This window comes from Heptranchias perlo, chromosome 39, assembly GCF_035084215.1.
Source record: "Heptranchias perlo isolate sHepPer1 chromosome 39, sHepPer1.hap1, whole genome shotgun sequence".
Lineage (NCBI taxonomy): Eukaryota > Metazoa > Chordata > Chondrichthyes > Hexanchiformes > Hexanchidae > Heptranchias > Heptranchias perlo.
This window is the reverse complement of record NC_090363.1, coordinates 6747274-6760889: the sequence shown is the minus strand read 5'-3', so window position 1 is coordinate 6760889 and position 13616 is coordinate 6747274. Positions and strand designations below refer to the sequence as shown.

Below are 13616 nucleotides of genomic sequence, written 5' to 3'. Positions count from 1 at the left end.
TGTCTTCTCTACGTCTACCCTTAAAAAATGTAAAGACTTCTATCAGGTCGCCCCTCAGCCTTCTCTTTTCTAGAGAAAAGAGCCCCAGCCTGTTCAGTCTTTCCTGATAGTTATAACCTCTCAGTTCTGGCATCATCCTTGTGAATCTTTTTTTTTTGCACCTTCTCCAGTGCCTCTATATCCCTTTTTGAACCAGAACTGCGCACAATACTCCAAGTGTGGTCTAACCAAGGTTCTATACAATTTTACCAATGTTACTCTCAGCCCCACTGGGAACAACTGTAAACCTGTCCAGAGACGCTCACCGTGTCTTGATGTAGACGTCACCAAAGTGTCAACTGAAATCTTACCAGTGCTACCCTGTGAAAGTCTGAACGTGTTAAATCTGTATCGAATATGTACTTTGTGTAATCACGATCTTTGCAAAGAGGGTAGAAATACCTTACACTTGGTACACACATACTTACAAAATTAACTGCCTCGCACCTACTGTAATCTCAGTAACTGACTCTTACTGTTTTGCTATAAAATGAACACAGCCTATGTTAGCCAGCTATCATTGTGAACCTGAATCATTTTGCGTCTAAGTTGACCTGTGCCATTGCAACCCTGTAAATTGGTTCCTTTTTTTTTGACTTTGATTGGGTAGATTTGCGCTAAACCATGTCACGCTAATCACTGACAGTCACTACGCCGCCGATCGGTGCTGTAAATACGGTTCAATAAAGTCGTCAGGAGCAGGTCGAACTGTGTTAATTACTTTCTCGAATTCACACGCCTTGAAACTTAATGGGGGCGAAATTATACATCCCCAGGGGTGCAAGACGGGTGCTAACAGATCAGGCGCCCATTATACATCCCGCCCGATATTCTTTAATGAAGAGGGATATCGAGAAGGGTGTATAACAGGCGGCTGTCCCATTATCACCTGTTTTGAGTCCCTGACCCAATTGAGTTTCACCCTCGTTTCGCAGCGCCCAGATGATACACATGTTAAGTGTCGACCGTTACATTTTATTGAGTTGGTTTAGACAAGACCAGAGCCCACCTTTACCTGTCACGGTATACAGCATCATTTACAATCTAATTTAGCTACGTTGGCCCAGATTTTGCTGGAGTTGGGGGGCATCTCATGCCACTCCCCGTCAGTTAGACTTTTTCTCTCGCCCGTCGGCTCGAAGGATTTTTGCGCCGTGACTTGCTGGAGGCGCGAGCTGATAACGGCGGGGTGAGGGCAGCGGGGGCATCCGGAACCTCGCTGAACTGCGGGACCAACGGTCTATCTCCCCAACCACTGGATTGAGAAAGAAACAGAGGAACGACAGAGAAGGAAACGGGGTGAATTAGAGTCAAATCTGGTACGGAAAGAGAAATAAAGAGAGAGAAAGATTGGATTAAGAGAGAGAGAGAGAAAAAGGAGAAAGGGAAAGTAAGAAAAAAAATGTTAATTTAAAATTTTAAAAAACTCTAACAACAATTTACTATCTGAAGGAATGAGAGTCCACAGTTTAAATTGTTCCCTTTCTGGGCTGGAAAGGTGGAGAGGCAAAATAGGGACATAAATCTCCTCATTATAAAGGTACTTAGGCTATGTCTCAACTAATGGAGGGTTTCCCCCTGACTCCTACTGACCCCAGTTTTGTTTGGACTCCTTGGTACCACACTCAATCAAGCACTGCATAAAGTACACTCAACCATTGCTTTTCTTAAAACTCATTCTCGGGATAGCAAGGCCAGAATTTATTGCCCATCCCTAGTTGCCCTTGAGAAGGTGGTGGTGGGCCTTCTTCTTGAACCACTGCAGTCCGTGTGTGGTGACAATACTCCCACAGTGCTGTTAGGTGGGGAGTTCCAGGATTTTGACTCAGCGACGGTGAAGGAACGGCCGATATACGTCCAAGTCGGGGTGGTGTGTGACTAGGAGAGGGACCTGGAGGAGACGATGTTCCCATGCAGCTGCTGCCCTTGTCCTTCTAGGTGGTGGAGGTCGCGGGTTTGGGAGGAGCTGTTGAAGAAGCCTTGGCGAGTTGCTGCAGTGCAGCCATGGTGCGTCCGTAGTGGAGGGAGCAAAGCCAACGGAGAGCGATATCGGGCGGGGTGCAAAGCCGGCACTCCACCCCATCCTGTGGGTTTCCCGCCTGGCGAGTTAGGTTAAAATTACTCCCCATGGTGTCAGCCAGACAATGCGTAGCACTTAGAGTTGGGAGTGACTGATTGACAGTTGAAAGTCTGTTTGGTGCAGGAGATCCCAAATGAACTATGTGCGATAGATTTTCCACATCTGTACAGGAATGTAACGTCTTGGCAGGGCAGAGGCCCTAATCGCAAAATTGGGCACAGGATGTTCACATTTTTCTGTCCACTGAAATAAATGGAAGGAAAGTGGTGAAGCAGTTTGCACCCAATTTTTCGATAAGCCTCCACCCCGGTGCTGAATTTGACAATCTACCCCCGTATAGAATCATAGAATCATAGAAGTTTACAACATGGAAACAGGCCCTTCGGCCCAACATGTCCATGTCGCCCAGTTTATATCACTAAGCTAGTCCCAATTGCCTGCACTTGGCCCATATCCCTCTATACCCATCTTACCCATGTAACTGTCCAAATGCTTTTTAAAAGACAAAATTGTACCCGCCTCTACTACTGCCTCTGGCAGCTCGTTCCAGACACTCACCACCCTTTGAGTGAAAAAAATTGCCCCTCTGGACCCTTTTGTATCTCTCCCCTCTCACCTTAAATCTGTGCCCCCTCGTTATAGACTCCCCTACCTTTGGGAAAAGATTTTGACTATCGACCTTATCTATGCCCCTCATTATTTTATAGACTTCTATAAGATTACCCCTAAACCTCCTACTCTCCAGGGAAAAAAGTCCCAGTCTGTCTAACCTCTCCCTGTAAGTCAAACCATCAAGTCCCGGTAGCATCCTAGTAAATCTTTTCTGCACTCTTTCTAGTTTAATAATATCCTTTCTATAATAGGGTGACCAGAACTGTACACAGTACTCCAAGTGTGGCCTCACCAATGCCCTGTACAACTTCAACAAGACATCCCAACTCCTGCATTCAATGTTCTGACCAATGAAACCAAGCATGCCGAATGCCTTCTTCACCACCCTATCCACCTGTGACTCCACTTTCAAGGAGCTATGAATCTGTACTCCCAGATCTCTTTGTTCTATAACTCTCCCCAACGCCCTACCATTAACGGAGTAGGTCCTGGCCCGATTCGATCTACCAAAATGCATCACCTCACATTTATCTAAATTAAACTCCATCTGCCATTCATCGGCCCACTGGCCCAATTGATCAAGATCCCGTTGCAATCCCAGATAACCTTCTTCACTGTCCACAATGCCACCAATCTTGGTGTCATCTGCAAACTTACTAACCATGCCTCCTAAATTCTCATCCAAATCATTAATATAAATAACAAATAACAGCGGACCCAGCACCGATCCCTGAGGCACACCGCTGGACACAGGCATCCAGTTTGAAAAACAACCCTCTACAACCACCCTCTGTCTTCTGTCGTCAAGCCAATTTTGTATCCAATTGGCTACCTCACCTTGGATCCCATGAGATTTAACCTTATGTAACAAGGTTAATGCCCCATTAGAGCACCATTCTTACATCAGAAATGTGCTGCTGTATTTAAACAGTTGCTTTTATTTTGTTAGAGGTTGCAAAAAGTGAACCTTACTTATTCCCATTTTAAAGCTTCAAGTCTACATTATTTTATATTTATTCAGTGAGTTCTAACCGAGCCATTCGGACCAGAAGCTGGCATGTTTATTTACTGGTTGGTGCTGAGTCCTCTGATCTCAGTAAGGCTGGTCGCAATGGCTCTACAGGTGGCCGAAGTGCCCCTGGTCTACAGAGGGAACGAATCCTGATCACCGTTCAGTGAGCCCTGCTGGATGGTGTGTGTCGACTACACAATTGGCTCTCTCTCTCAAGGAGCCGGCAATGGTCGATACTGAGAGGCTGTTTCCCCTGGCCGAGTCTAGAACAAGGGGTCGCAGTCTCAGGACGAGGGGTCGGACATTTAAGACCAGGATGAGGAGGAATTTCTTCACTCGGAAGAGTTTACTCAGAATCTCTGGAATTCTCTACCCCAGAGGGCTGTGGATGCTCAGTCTTTGACTATAGATTTTTGGACTCTAAGGGAATCAAGGGATATGGGGATCGGGCGGAGCAGAATCGAGGGGCCGTATGGCCGACTCCTGCTCCTATTTCTTATGTTCTAATTGCCACTTTCTGTGCATTACGATTCTATGATTAACGGCCCTGGGGCTGTGATGCCCCCCACGGCCAAATATGCTAGTGACACCATGGTTTAGAGTGGCACATGAGAGTGACCAAAGAAACACCCATAGATGGTGTATCTCGGCCCCAATCAGGGCCTTTGAAAGAAGAACTCGAAAAAGTGACAGGAGGAAAGGCTGAAGTTAACAAATTAATTCTCAATTTCCCGCCCTCCGGCCGCTTGGGGTTTTTGGTTCCTGGATTGAAAAACGCTCCAATCAGAATGCGAAAAATCAGCCAATGAGCTTCGGAGCTTCCCGGGCCGATGCGAACCAATCGAGCGACGCCGCTCGTTCGACCAATCAAGTGTCGCTTCTCCCGGATCCAATCAGCGGCTTTCGCGCCCCTTTCCCCCCCCCCCCCCCCTCGTGGGGGGTGGGATCTTTAAAAGGCGCGGCGCGGGTCCTCGGCCCGCAGTTCGACCCCTGGAGCGACGGCGGAGAGAGCGGGGGAAGAAATGGCGAGGACGAAGCAAACTGCGCGCAAGTCCACCGGGGGGAAAGCTCCCCGCAAGCAGCTGGCCACCAAGGCCGCCCGCAAGAGCGCCCCGGCGACCGGCGGGGTGAAGAAGCCCCACCGCTACCGGCCCGGCACCGTGGCCCTGCGGGAGATCCGCCGCTACCAGAAGTCCACCGAGCTGCTCATCCGCAAACTGCCCTTCCAGCGCCTGGTCCGCGAGATCGCGCAGGACTTCAAGACCGACCTGCGCTTCCAGAGCTCGGCCGTCATGGCCCTGCAGGAGGCCAGCGAGGCTTACCTGGTCGGCCTCTTCGAGGACACCAACCTCTGCGCCATCCACGCCAAGCGGGTCACCATCATGCCCAAAGACATACACCTGGCCCGGCGCATCCGCGGCGAGCGCGCCTAAAAATCACCGCCGCGACCCACAGCAACACGCACACAAAACGGCTCTTTTCAGAGCCACCACACCCGACACAGAAAGAGAAACCGCTTGCATCGATCCAGTGTCCCTTTTTAATTCGGAATAACATCCCCGGAGCGACTATCAAAACTATTTTAACGCCACATGAGTTAGGACAGGTGATCAAAAGTTTGGTCAAAGAGGTGGCTCATCACCTGGTATTAATAACTGGTTTGCAAATAACCAATGGTTATAATTCAGCGAGAGTATTGTATTAAAATCTGGGCACCACACTTGAGAAAGATGTTCTGTCCTTTTAGAGTCTGAAAGAGATTTTCCAGAAAGGTACCAGGGATGAGTGACTTTAGTTGGTGTGGAGAAGCTGGGATGGTTTTTACAGCAGAGAAGTTTAAGGGGAGATTTCAGAGGTGTTCCAAGTTATGAAGGGTTTTGACAGTAAATAGTGAAACTCTTTCCAGTGATGGAAGGGTTGTTAACCAGTGGACCTAGATTTAAAATAATTGGCAGAAGTGGCGAGATGAGAATTTTTTTGGACTGAGTTATGAAGCAGATTCAATAATGACTTGCAAAAGGGAAAGTTATTGAATCTGCTTCATAACTCACTACCCAAAACAATCCAGCTATGGGGAAAGATACTGAGAGGCATCACCTCCTGACTCCCCAAAGCCTTTCCACCATCTACAAGGCACAAGTCAGGAGTGTGATGGAATACCCTCCACTTGCCTGGATGAGTGCAGCTCCAACAACACTCAAGAAGCTCGACACCATCCAGGACAAAGCAGCCCGCTTGATTGGCACCCCATCCACCACCCTAAACATTCACTCCCTTCACCACCGGCGCACCGTGGCTGCAGTGTGTACCATCCACAGGATGCACTGCAGCAACTCGCCAAGGCTTCTTCAACAGCACCTCCCAAACCCACGTCCTCTACCACCTAGAAGGACAAGAGCAGCAGGCACATGGGAACAACACCACCTGCACGTTCCCCTCCAAGTCACACACCATCCCGATTTGGAAATATATCGGCCGTTCCTTCATCGTCACTGGGTCAAAATCCTGGAACTCCCTTCCTAACAGCACTGTGGGAGAACCTTCACCACACGGACTGCAGCGGCTCAAGAAGGCGGCTCACCACCACCTTCTCAAGGGCAATTAGGGATGGGCAATAAATGCTGGCCTCGCCAGCGACGCCCACATCCCATGAACGAATAAAAAAAGGCTGTTTCCCTTGGTTGGAGAGTCCAGAACAAGGGGTCATAGTCTCAGGATAAAGGGTCAGACATTTAGGACTGAGATGAGGAATTTCTTCACTTAGAGGATGGTGAATCTTTGGAATTTTCTACCGCAGAGGGCTGTGGATGCTCAGTTGTCGAGTATATTCAAGACTGAGATCGATAGATTTTTGGACACTAAGGGAATCGAGAGATTTGGGGAATTAAGGGGCGGGAAAGTGGAGTTGAGGTTGAAGATCAGCCATGATCTGACTGAATGGCGGAGCAGGCTCGAGGGGCCGCACAGCTCCTAGTTCTCATGTTCTATCAAATCTCCCCTTCACCTTCCCTGCCCGAAGGAGAACAAACCCCAGCTTCTCCAATCTATCCACGTAACTGAAAAACCCTCATCCCTGGTACCGTCCTGTCGAATCCCCTCTGCACCCTCTCCGAGGACTTGACATCCTTCCTAAAGCGTGGCGCCCGGAGTCAGACACATTACTCCATTTTAGACCATTTATCCAGCACCCTTTCAGCGGCAGTGCATTCAAGATCACAACTACTGGCTGGGCAATTTTTTTTTTCACCCTTTTACCATCCAGTTGCCAACTTGGCAAATTTTAATTAATATTTATTTTCAGATAATGGGGAAGAAAGACGAATAGCACCAAAAATTGTAATCAAAACGCACCCGAAATGTTTTTTTAAAATAAAGGATAAACTAATCAGCTTGGAAACAGCTCTCTGCTGGAGAGGGTGGTGTTTGGCTCTGAAAAGAGCCGTTGTTTGGTGGGGTTTGGGGAGGTATTTGGGGGGGGGGGGGGGCGGGCGGGGGGAGGGGGGGGTTTGACTGCCTTCACTTGGAGCTGGTGTACTTGGTGACCGCCTTGGTGCCCTCGGACACGGCGTGCTTGGCCAGCTCGCCGGGCACCAGGAGGCGGACGGCGGTCTGGATCTCCCGGGAGGACATGGTGTGCCGCCGGCTGTAGTGGGCCAGGCGGGAAGCCTCGCAGGCGATGCGGTCGAAGACGTCGTTGACGAACGAGTTCATGATGCTCATGGCCTTGGAGGAGATGCCCGTGTCCGGGTGCACCTGCTTCAGCACCTTGTAGACGTAGATGCCGTAGCTCTCCTTGCGGGCCTTCCTCCGCTTCTTGTCGCCCTTGTGGTGGGACTTGGAGGCCGCTTTCTTGGCGCCTTTCTTGGCGATGACCTTGGTCGCGCTCTCCGGCATCGCTCCGACTATCGCCGCCCCAAGACTTCTGCCAGCGGGCGGCTGCAGGCAGCGGCGCTTTATATAGACCCGATATGCTAATGAGGGATCAGGGGGGGCGCCGCTTTCCCCATTGGCTACCGGCGGGGGGGGTCGGGCGGAGGCTCACGTGATTGGAGGTTGGGCTCAGCAGCTGCAATCTCAAGGTGGCTCAAAATCCATCAATAGACGGGGCAAATGGGATTCAACGTGGACCAATGAGAGGTCATCCGCTTTGGATCAAAAAAGGCATTGGAGGGAGTGTTTACTGGAATGATGATACCCGGACTTCAAGGGTTAAGTTACGAGGAGAGGTCACACAAATCGGGGTTGTATTCTCTGGAGTTTCGAAGGTTAAGGGGTAGATCTGGTCGAAGTTTATAAGATATTAAGGGGAACGGACAGGGTGGATGGAGAGAAACTATTTCCGCTGGTTGGGGATTCTAGGAGTAGGGGGCACAGTCTAAAAATTAGAGCCAGACCTTTCAGGAGCGAGATTAGAAAACATTTCTACACACAAAGGGTGGTAGAAGTTTGGAACTCTCTTCCGCAAACGGCAATTGATACTAGCTCAATTGCTAAATTTAAATGTGAGATAGATAGCTTTTTGGCAACCAAAGGTATTAAGGGATATGGGCCAAAGGCAGGTATATGGAGTTAGATCACAGATCAGCCATGATCTTATCAAATGGCGGAGCAGGCACGAGGGGCTGAATGGCCTACTCCTGTTCCTATATGTATTTGTGTGAAAAGGGCAACAAACGGCCCAGCCATAGCAAACTCCCAGTAAGGGATAGCACGCGTCCAGACCAGGGGATGAAGTGACTGGTTCATTTCATTGTACAGAAAATGCTGGAAAACACTCAACGGGTCAGGGCAGCATCTGCGGAGAGAGAGAAACAGAGTCAACATTTCAGGTCATAGAATCATAGAAATTTACAGCACAGAAGGAGGCCGTTCGGCCCATCGTGTCTCTGCCGGCCGAAAAAGAGCCATCAGGCCTAATCCCATTTTCCGGCACTTGGTCCGTAGCCTTGCAGGTTATTTCACTTCAGGTGCACATCCAAGTACCTTTTAAATGTGTTGAGGGTTTCTGCCTCTACCACCCTTTGATTCAGTGAGTTCCAGACCCCCACCATCCACTGAGTGAAAAAAATTCTCCTCAGCTCCCCTCTAATCCTTCTACCAATCACTTTAAATCTATGCCCCCTGGTTATTGACCTCTCTGCTAAGAGAAATAGGTCCTTCCTATTCACTATCGAGGCACCTCAATTTTATACACCTCAATTAAATCTCCCCTCAGCCTCCTGTGTTCTAAAGAAAACAACCCCAGCCTATCCTATCCAATCTTCCCCATAGCTACAATTCTCCAGTCCTGGCAACATCTTCGTAAATCTCCTCTGTACCCTCTCTAGTGCAATCACATCCTTCCTGTAATGTGACCAGAACTGTACACAGTACTCAAGCTGTGACCGAACTAGTGTTTTATACAGTTCTAGCGTAACCTCCCTGGTCTTATATTCCATCCCCTCGGCTAAGGAAGGTAGCCCATCTGCCTTCTTAACCACTTTATCTACCTGTGCTGCTACCTTCAGGGATCGGTGGCTATGCACTCCAAGGTCCCTCTGTTCGTCTACATCTCTCAGTATCCTCCCATTTATTGTGTATTCCCTTGCCTTGTTTGCCCTCCCCAAATGCATTACCTCACACTTCTCCAGATTGAATTGCATTTGCCACTTTTCTGCCCACCTGACCAGTCCGTTGCAGTCTTCCTGCAGTCCACAGCTATCCTCCTATCAACGACATGGCCAATTTTTGTATCATCTGTAAACTTCTTAATCATGCTCCCTACATTTAAGTCTGAAGCATTAATATATACCACAAAAAGTAAGGGACCTAGTACTGAGCCCTGCGGAACCCCACTGGAAACAGCCTTCCTCACAAAAACACCCGATCATTAGCCTTTGCTTCCTGCCACTGACCCATTTTTGTATCTAATTTGCCACTTTCCCTTGGATCCCATGGCCTTTCACTTTTTTGACCTGTGCCATATGGGACCTTGACAAAATCCATGTAAAGTGCATCAAACACTTTACCCTCATCGACCCTCCCAGTTACCTCCTAGAAAAATTCAATCAATTTAGTTAGACACGGCCTTCCCTTAACAAATCCATGCGGACTGTCCCTGATATTTTTTATTATTCGTTCATGGGACGTGGGTGTCGCTGGCAAGGCCGGCATTTATTGCCCATCCCTAATTGCCCTTGAGAAGGTGGTGGTGAGCTGCCTTCTTGAACCACTGCAGTCCGTGTGGTGAAGGTTCTCCCACAGTGCTGTTATGAAGGGAGTTCCAGGATTTTGACCCAGTGACGATGAAGGAACGGCCGATATATTTCCAAGTCGGGATGGTGTGTGACTTGGAGGGGAACGTGCAGGTGGTGTTGTTCCCATGTGCCTGCTGTTCTTGTCCTTCGAGGTGGTAGAGGTCGTGGGTTTGGGAGGTGCTGTCGAAGAAGCCTTGGCGAGTTGCTGCAGTGCATCCTGTGGATGGTACACACTGCAGCCACGGTGCGCCGGTGGTGAAGGGAGTGAATGTTTAGGGTGGTGGATGGGGTGCCAATCAAGCGGACTGCTTTGTCCTGGATGGTGTCGAGCTTCTTGAGTGTTGTTGGAGCTGCACTCGTCCAGGCAAGTGGAGAGTATTCCATCAGACTCCTGACCTGTGCCTGGAAAGGCTTTGGGGAGTCAGGAGGTGAGTCACTCGCCGCAGAATACCCAGCCTCTGACCTGCTCTTGTAGCCACTGTATTTATATGGCTGGTCCAGTTAAGTTTCTGGTCAATGGTGACCCCCAGGATGTTGATGGTGGGGGATTCGGCGATGATAATGCCGTTGAATGTCAAGGGGAGTTGGTTAGACTCTCTCTTGTTGGAGATGTCATTGCCTGGCACGAATGTTACTTGCCACTTATCAGCCCAAGCCTGGATGTTGTCCAGGTCTTGCTGCATGCGGGCACGGACTGCTTCATTATTTGAGGGGTTGCGAATGGAACTGAACACTGTGCAATCATCAGCAAACATCCCCATTTCTGACCTTATGATGGAGGGAAGGTCATTGATGAAGCAGCTGAAGATGGTTGGGCCTCGGACACTGCCCTGAGGAACTCCTGCAGCAATGTCCTGGGGCTGAGATGATTGGCCTCCAACAACCACTTCCATCTTCCTTTGTGCTAGGTATGACTCCAGCCACTGAAGAGTTTTCCCCCTGATTCCCATTGACTTCAATTTTACTCGAGCTCCTTGGTGCCACACTTGGTCAAATGCTGCCCTGATGTCAAGGGCAGTCACTCTCACCTCACCTCTGGAATTCAGCTCTTTTGTCCATGTTTGGACCAAGGCTGTAATGAAGTCTGGAGCCGAGTGGTCCTGGCGGAACCCAAACTGAGCATCGGTGAGCAGGTTATTGGTGAGTAAGTGCCGCTTGATAGCACTGTCGACGACACCTTCCATGACTTTGCTGACGATTGAGCCTTGATGGAAGGTTGGCGACCTGGAAGAATTTAAGAGATTAAACAGTTTTTGAGCAACTGCAGAGCCAGGGAAATTATGAAAGGGAAAGGTCTGTGAGGGCAGGAGTGAGTGATTAAATGACAAAAAGGGACAATGGTCCGTAGCAAAAAGGGGATGGTAATGGGGCAAGTCTGAAAACCAAGATGGGTCCAGGTGTAAACGGTGACAGAACCATTACCAGCGCCTGCTGACCGAGAAAATAGTTGGGATGGTTATGAACCAAATGTTTTAAAGTTGTGGCCAGAAGGCTGTAAAATCGAAAGATCAGGTGTCGTTCCTCGAGTTTGTATTAACTATTGTGATATTAGACTGAAACCTATTTAATTCGCCATTTTATAAATTGAGAGACTAGTTTTCACCCAAATGAATTGTTCCCCAGCAATTGCCGCCCTTTCTGTGTCGGGTGTGGTGGCTCTGAAAAGAGCCGTTTTGTGTGCGTGTTGCTGTGGGTCGAGGCGGTGATTTTTAGGCGCGCTCGCCGCGGATGCGCCGGGCCAGGTGTATGTCCTTGGGCATGATGGTGACCCGCTTGGCGTGGATGGCGCAGAGGTTGGTGTCCTCGAAGAGGCCGACCAGGTAAGCCTCGCTGGCCTCCTGCAGGGCCATGACGGCCGAGCTCTGGAAGCGCAGGTCGGTCTTGAAGTCCTGCGCGATCTCGCGGACCAGGCGCTGGAAGGGCAGTTTGCGGATGAGCAGCTCGGTGGACTTCTGGTAGCGGCGGATCTCCCGCAGGGCCACGGTGCCGGGCCGGTAGCGGTGGGGCTTCTTCACCCCGCCGGTCGCCGGGGCGCTCTTGCGGGCGGCCTTGGTGGCCAGCTGCTTGCGGGGAGCTTTCCCTCCGGTGGACTTGCGCGCAGTTTGCTTCGTCCTCGCCATTTCTTCCCCCGCTCTCTCCGCCGTCGCTCCAGGGGTCGAACTGCGGGCCGAGGACCCGCGCCGCGCCTTTTAAAGATCCCACCCCCCACGAGGGGGGGGGAGGAGCGCGAAAGCCGCTGATTGGCTCCGGGAGAAGCGACACTTGATTGGTCGAACGAGCGGCGTCGCTCGATTGGTTCGCATCCGTCCGGGAAGCTCCGAAGCTCATTGGCTGCTTTTTCGCATTCTGATTGGAGCGTTTTTCAATCCAGGAACCAAACCCCAAGCGGCCGGAGGGCGGGAAATTGAGAATTAATTTGTTAACTTCAGCCTTTCTTGCCGCCAATTTTTTCCTATTTCTTTCACCCAACGGCACTGATTGGAGCCCAAATATAGCTCCATGGGCGTGGAGCAGAACTCTGGTGCCTCAGCCAACTGGCCACTCTCATGAGCCAGCCTTGACCATAGTGTCACCAGAATATTCGACTATTGGGGCATCACAGCCGACTCCTACTTCACACACACACACACGTTCCAGTAGGGCACACTGATCAGCAGTGGGAACCTGCCCGATTCTTCCCCCTGTAGACCAGGGGTATTTAGATCAACTGTAACAGGAAATAAACTTGGCACCATAGTATAGTTCAGTTACATAGAATTTACAGCACATAAACAGGCCATTTGGCCCAACCAGTCTATGACGGTGTGTCTGCTCTACATGAGCCTCCTCCCACTCTATTTACTTTGTCTCACCTTATCAACATATTCTTTCATTCCTTTCTCCCTCATGTGTTTATCTAGCTGCCCCTTAAAGGCATCTATGCTATTTGCCTCAACTACTGCATGTGGTAGCGAGTTCCACATTCTCACCACTCTCTGAGTTAAGAAGAAGTTTCTGCTGAATTCCTTATTGGATTTATTGGTGACTATCTTATATTTATGGCCCCTAGCTTTGGATGCCCCCACAAGAGGAAACATCTTTTCTAGGACTACCCTATCGAACCCTTTCATAATTATAAAGACCTCTATTAGGTCACCTCTCAGCCTTCTCTCCTCTAGAAAAAACAGCACAAACGTGTTCAATCTTTCCTGATCATTATAACCTCTCAGTTCTGGTATCGTCCTTGTAAATCTTTTTTGCACCTTCTCCAGTGCCTCTATATCCTTTTTTGTAATACGGAGACCAGAACTGTGCACAATGTGGTCGAACCAAGGTTCAATATAAGTTTAACATAACTTCTCAGCTTTTGAATTCCTTTTCTCTAGAAATGAACCCCAGTGCTTGGTTTGCCTTTTTTGTGGCCTTGTTAACCTGCATTACTACTTTTAATGATTTGTGAATCTTATTTTCCAATGAGTACGTGGCCTCTTTACTCTTCTTACCAAAATGCACCCCCTCACACTTATCTATATTGAAGCGAGGCAGGCTGCCCTGAATTGAATTCTTCAGATGGGTGGAGGTGGCAGTGGCTCACCGCGATTACGTAGATGTGGCCCGAGGACCTTAATTGTCACGATCCTCGGGCTCCAAATCCGTC

General features: G+C 49.5%; 3 protein-coding genes across 3 annotated transcripts; 1 reads left to right on the top strand and 2 right to left on the bottom strand.

Annotated features, from left to right (window-relative positions):
- The first annotated feature begins 4750 nt into the window (after positions 1-4750).
- On the top strand, positions 4751-5639 carry LOC137304924 (histone H3-like). Its single transcript, XM_067973711.1, has one exon. The coding sequence runs from the start codon at positions 4766-4768 to the stop codon at positions 5174-5176; it is 411 nt and encodes a 136-aa protein (XP_067829812.1). The 5' UTR covers positions 4751-4765; the 3' UTR covers positions 5177-5639.
- Positions 5640-7259: 1620 nt separating this feature from the next.
- LOC137304923 (histone H2B 7-like) lies at positions 7260-7645 on the bottom strand. Its single transcript, XM_067973710.1, has one exon. It carries the CDS (start codon positions 7635-7637, stop codon positions 7260-7262), a length of 378 nt encoding a protein of 125 aa, XP_067829811.1. The 5' UTR covers positions 7638-7645.
- Positions 7646-11397: 3752 nt separating this feature from the next.
- Positions 11398-12120, bottom strand: LOC137304922 (histone H3-like). The gene has a single exon (XM_067973709.1). The coding sequence runs from the start codon at positions 12097-12099 to the stop codon at positions 11689-11691; it is 411 nt and encodes a 136-aa protein (XP_067829810.1). The 5' UTR covers positions 12100-12120; the 3' UTR covers positions 11398-11688.
- Positions 12121-13616: the final 1496 nt, after the last annotated feature.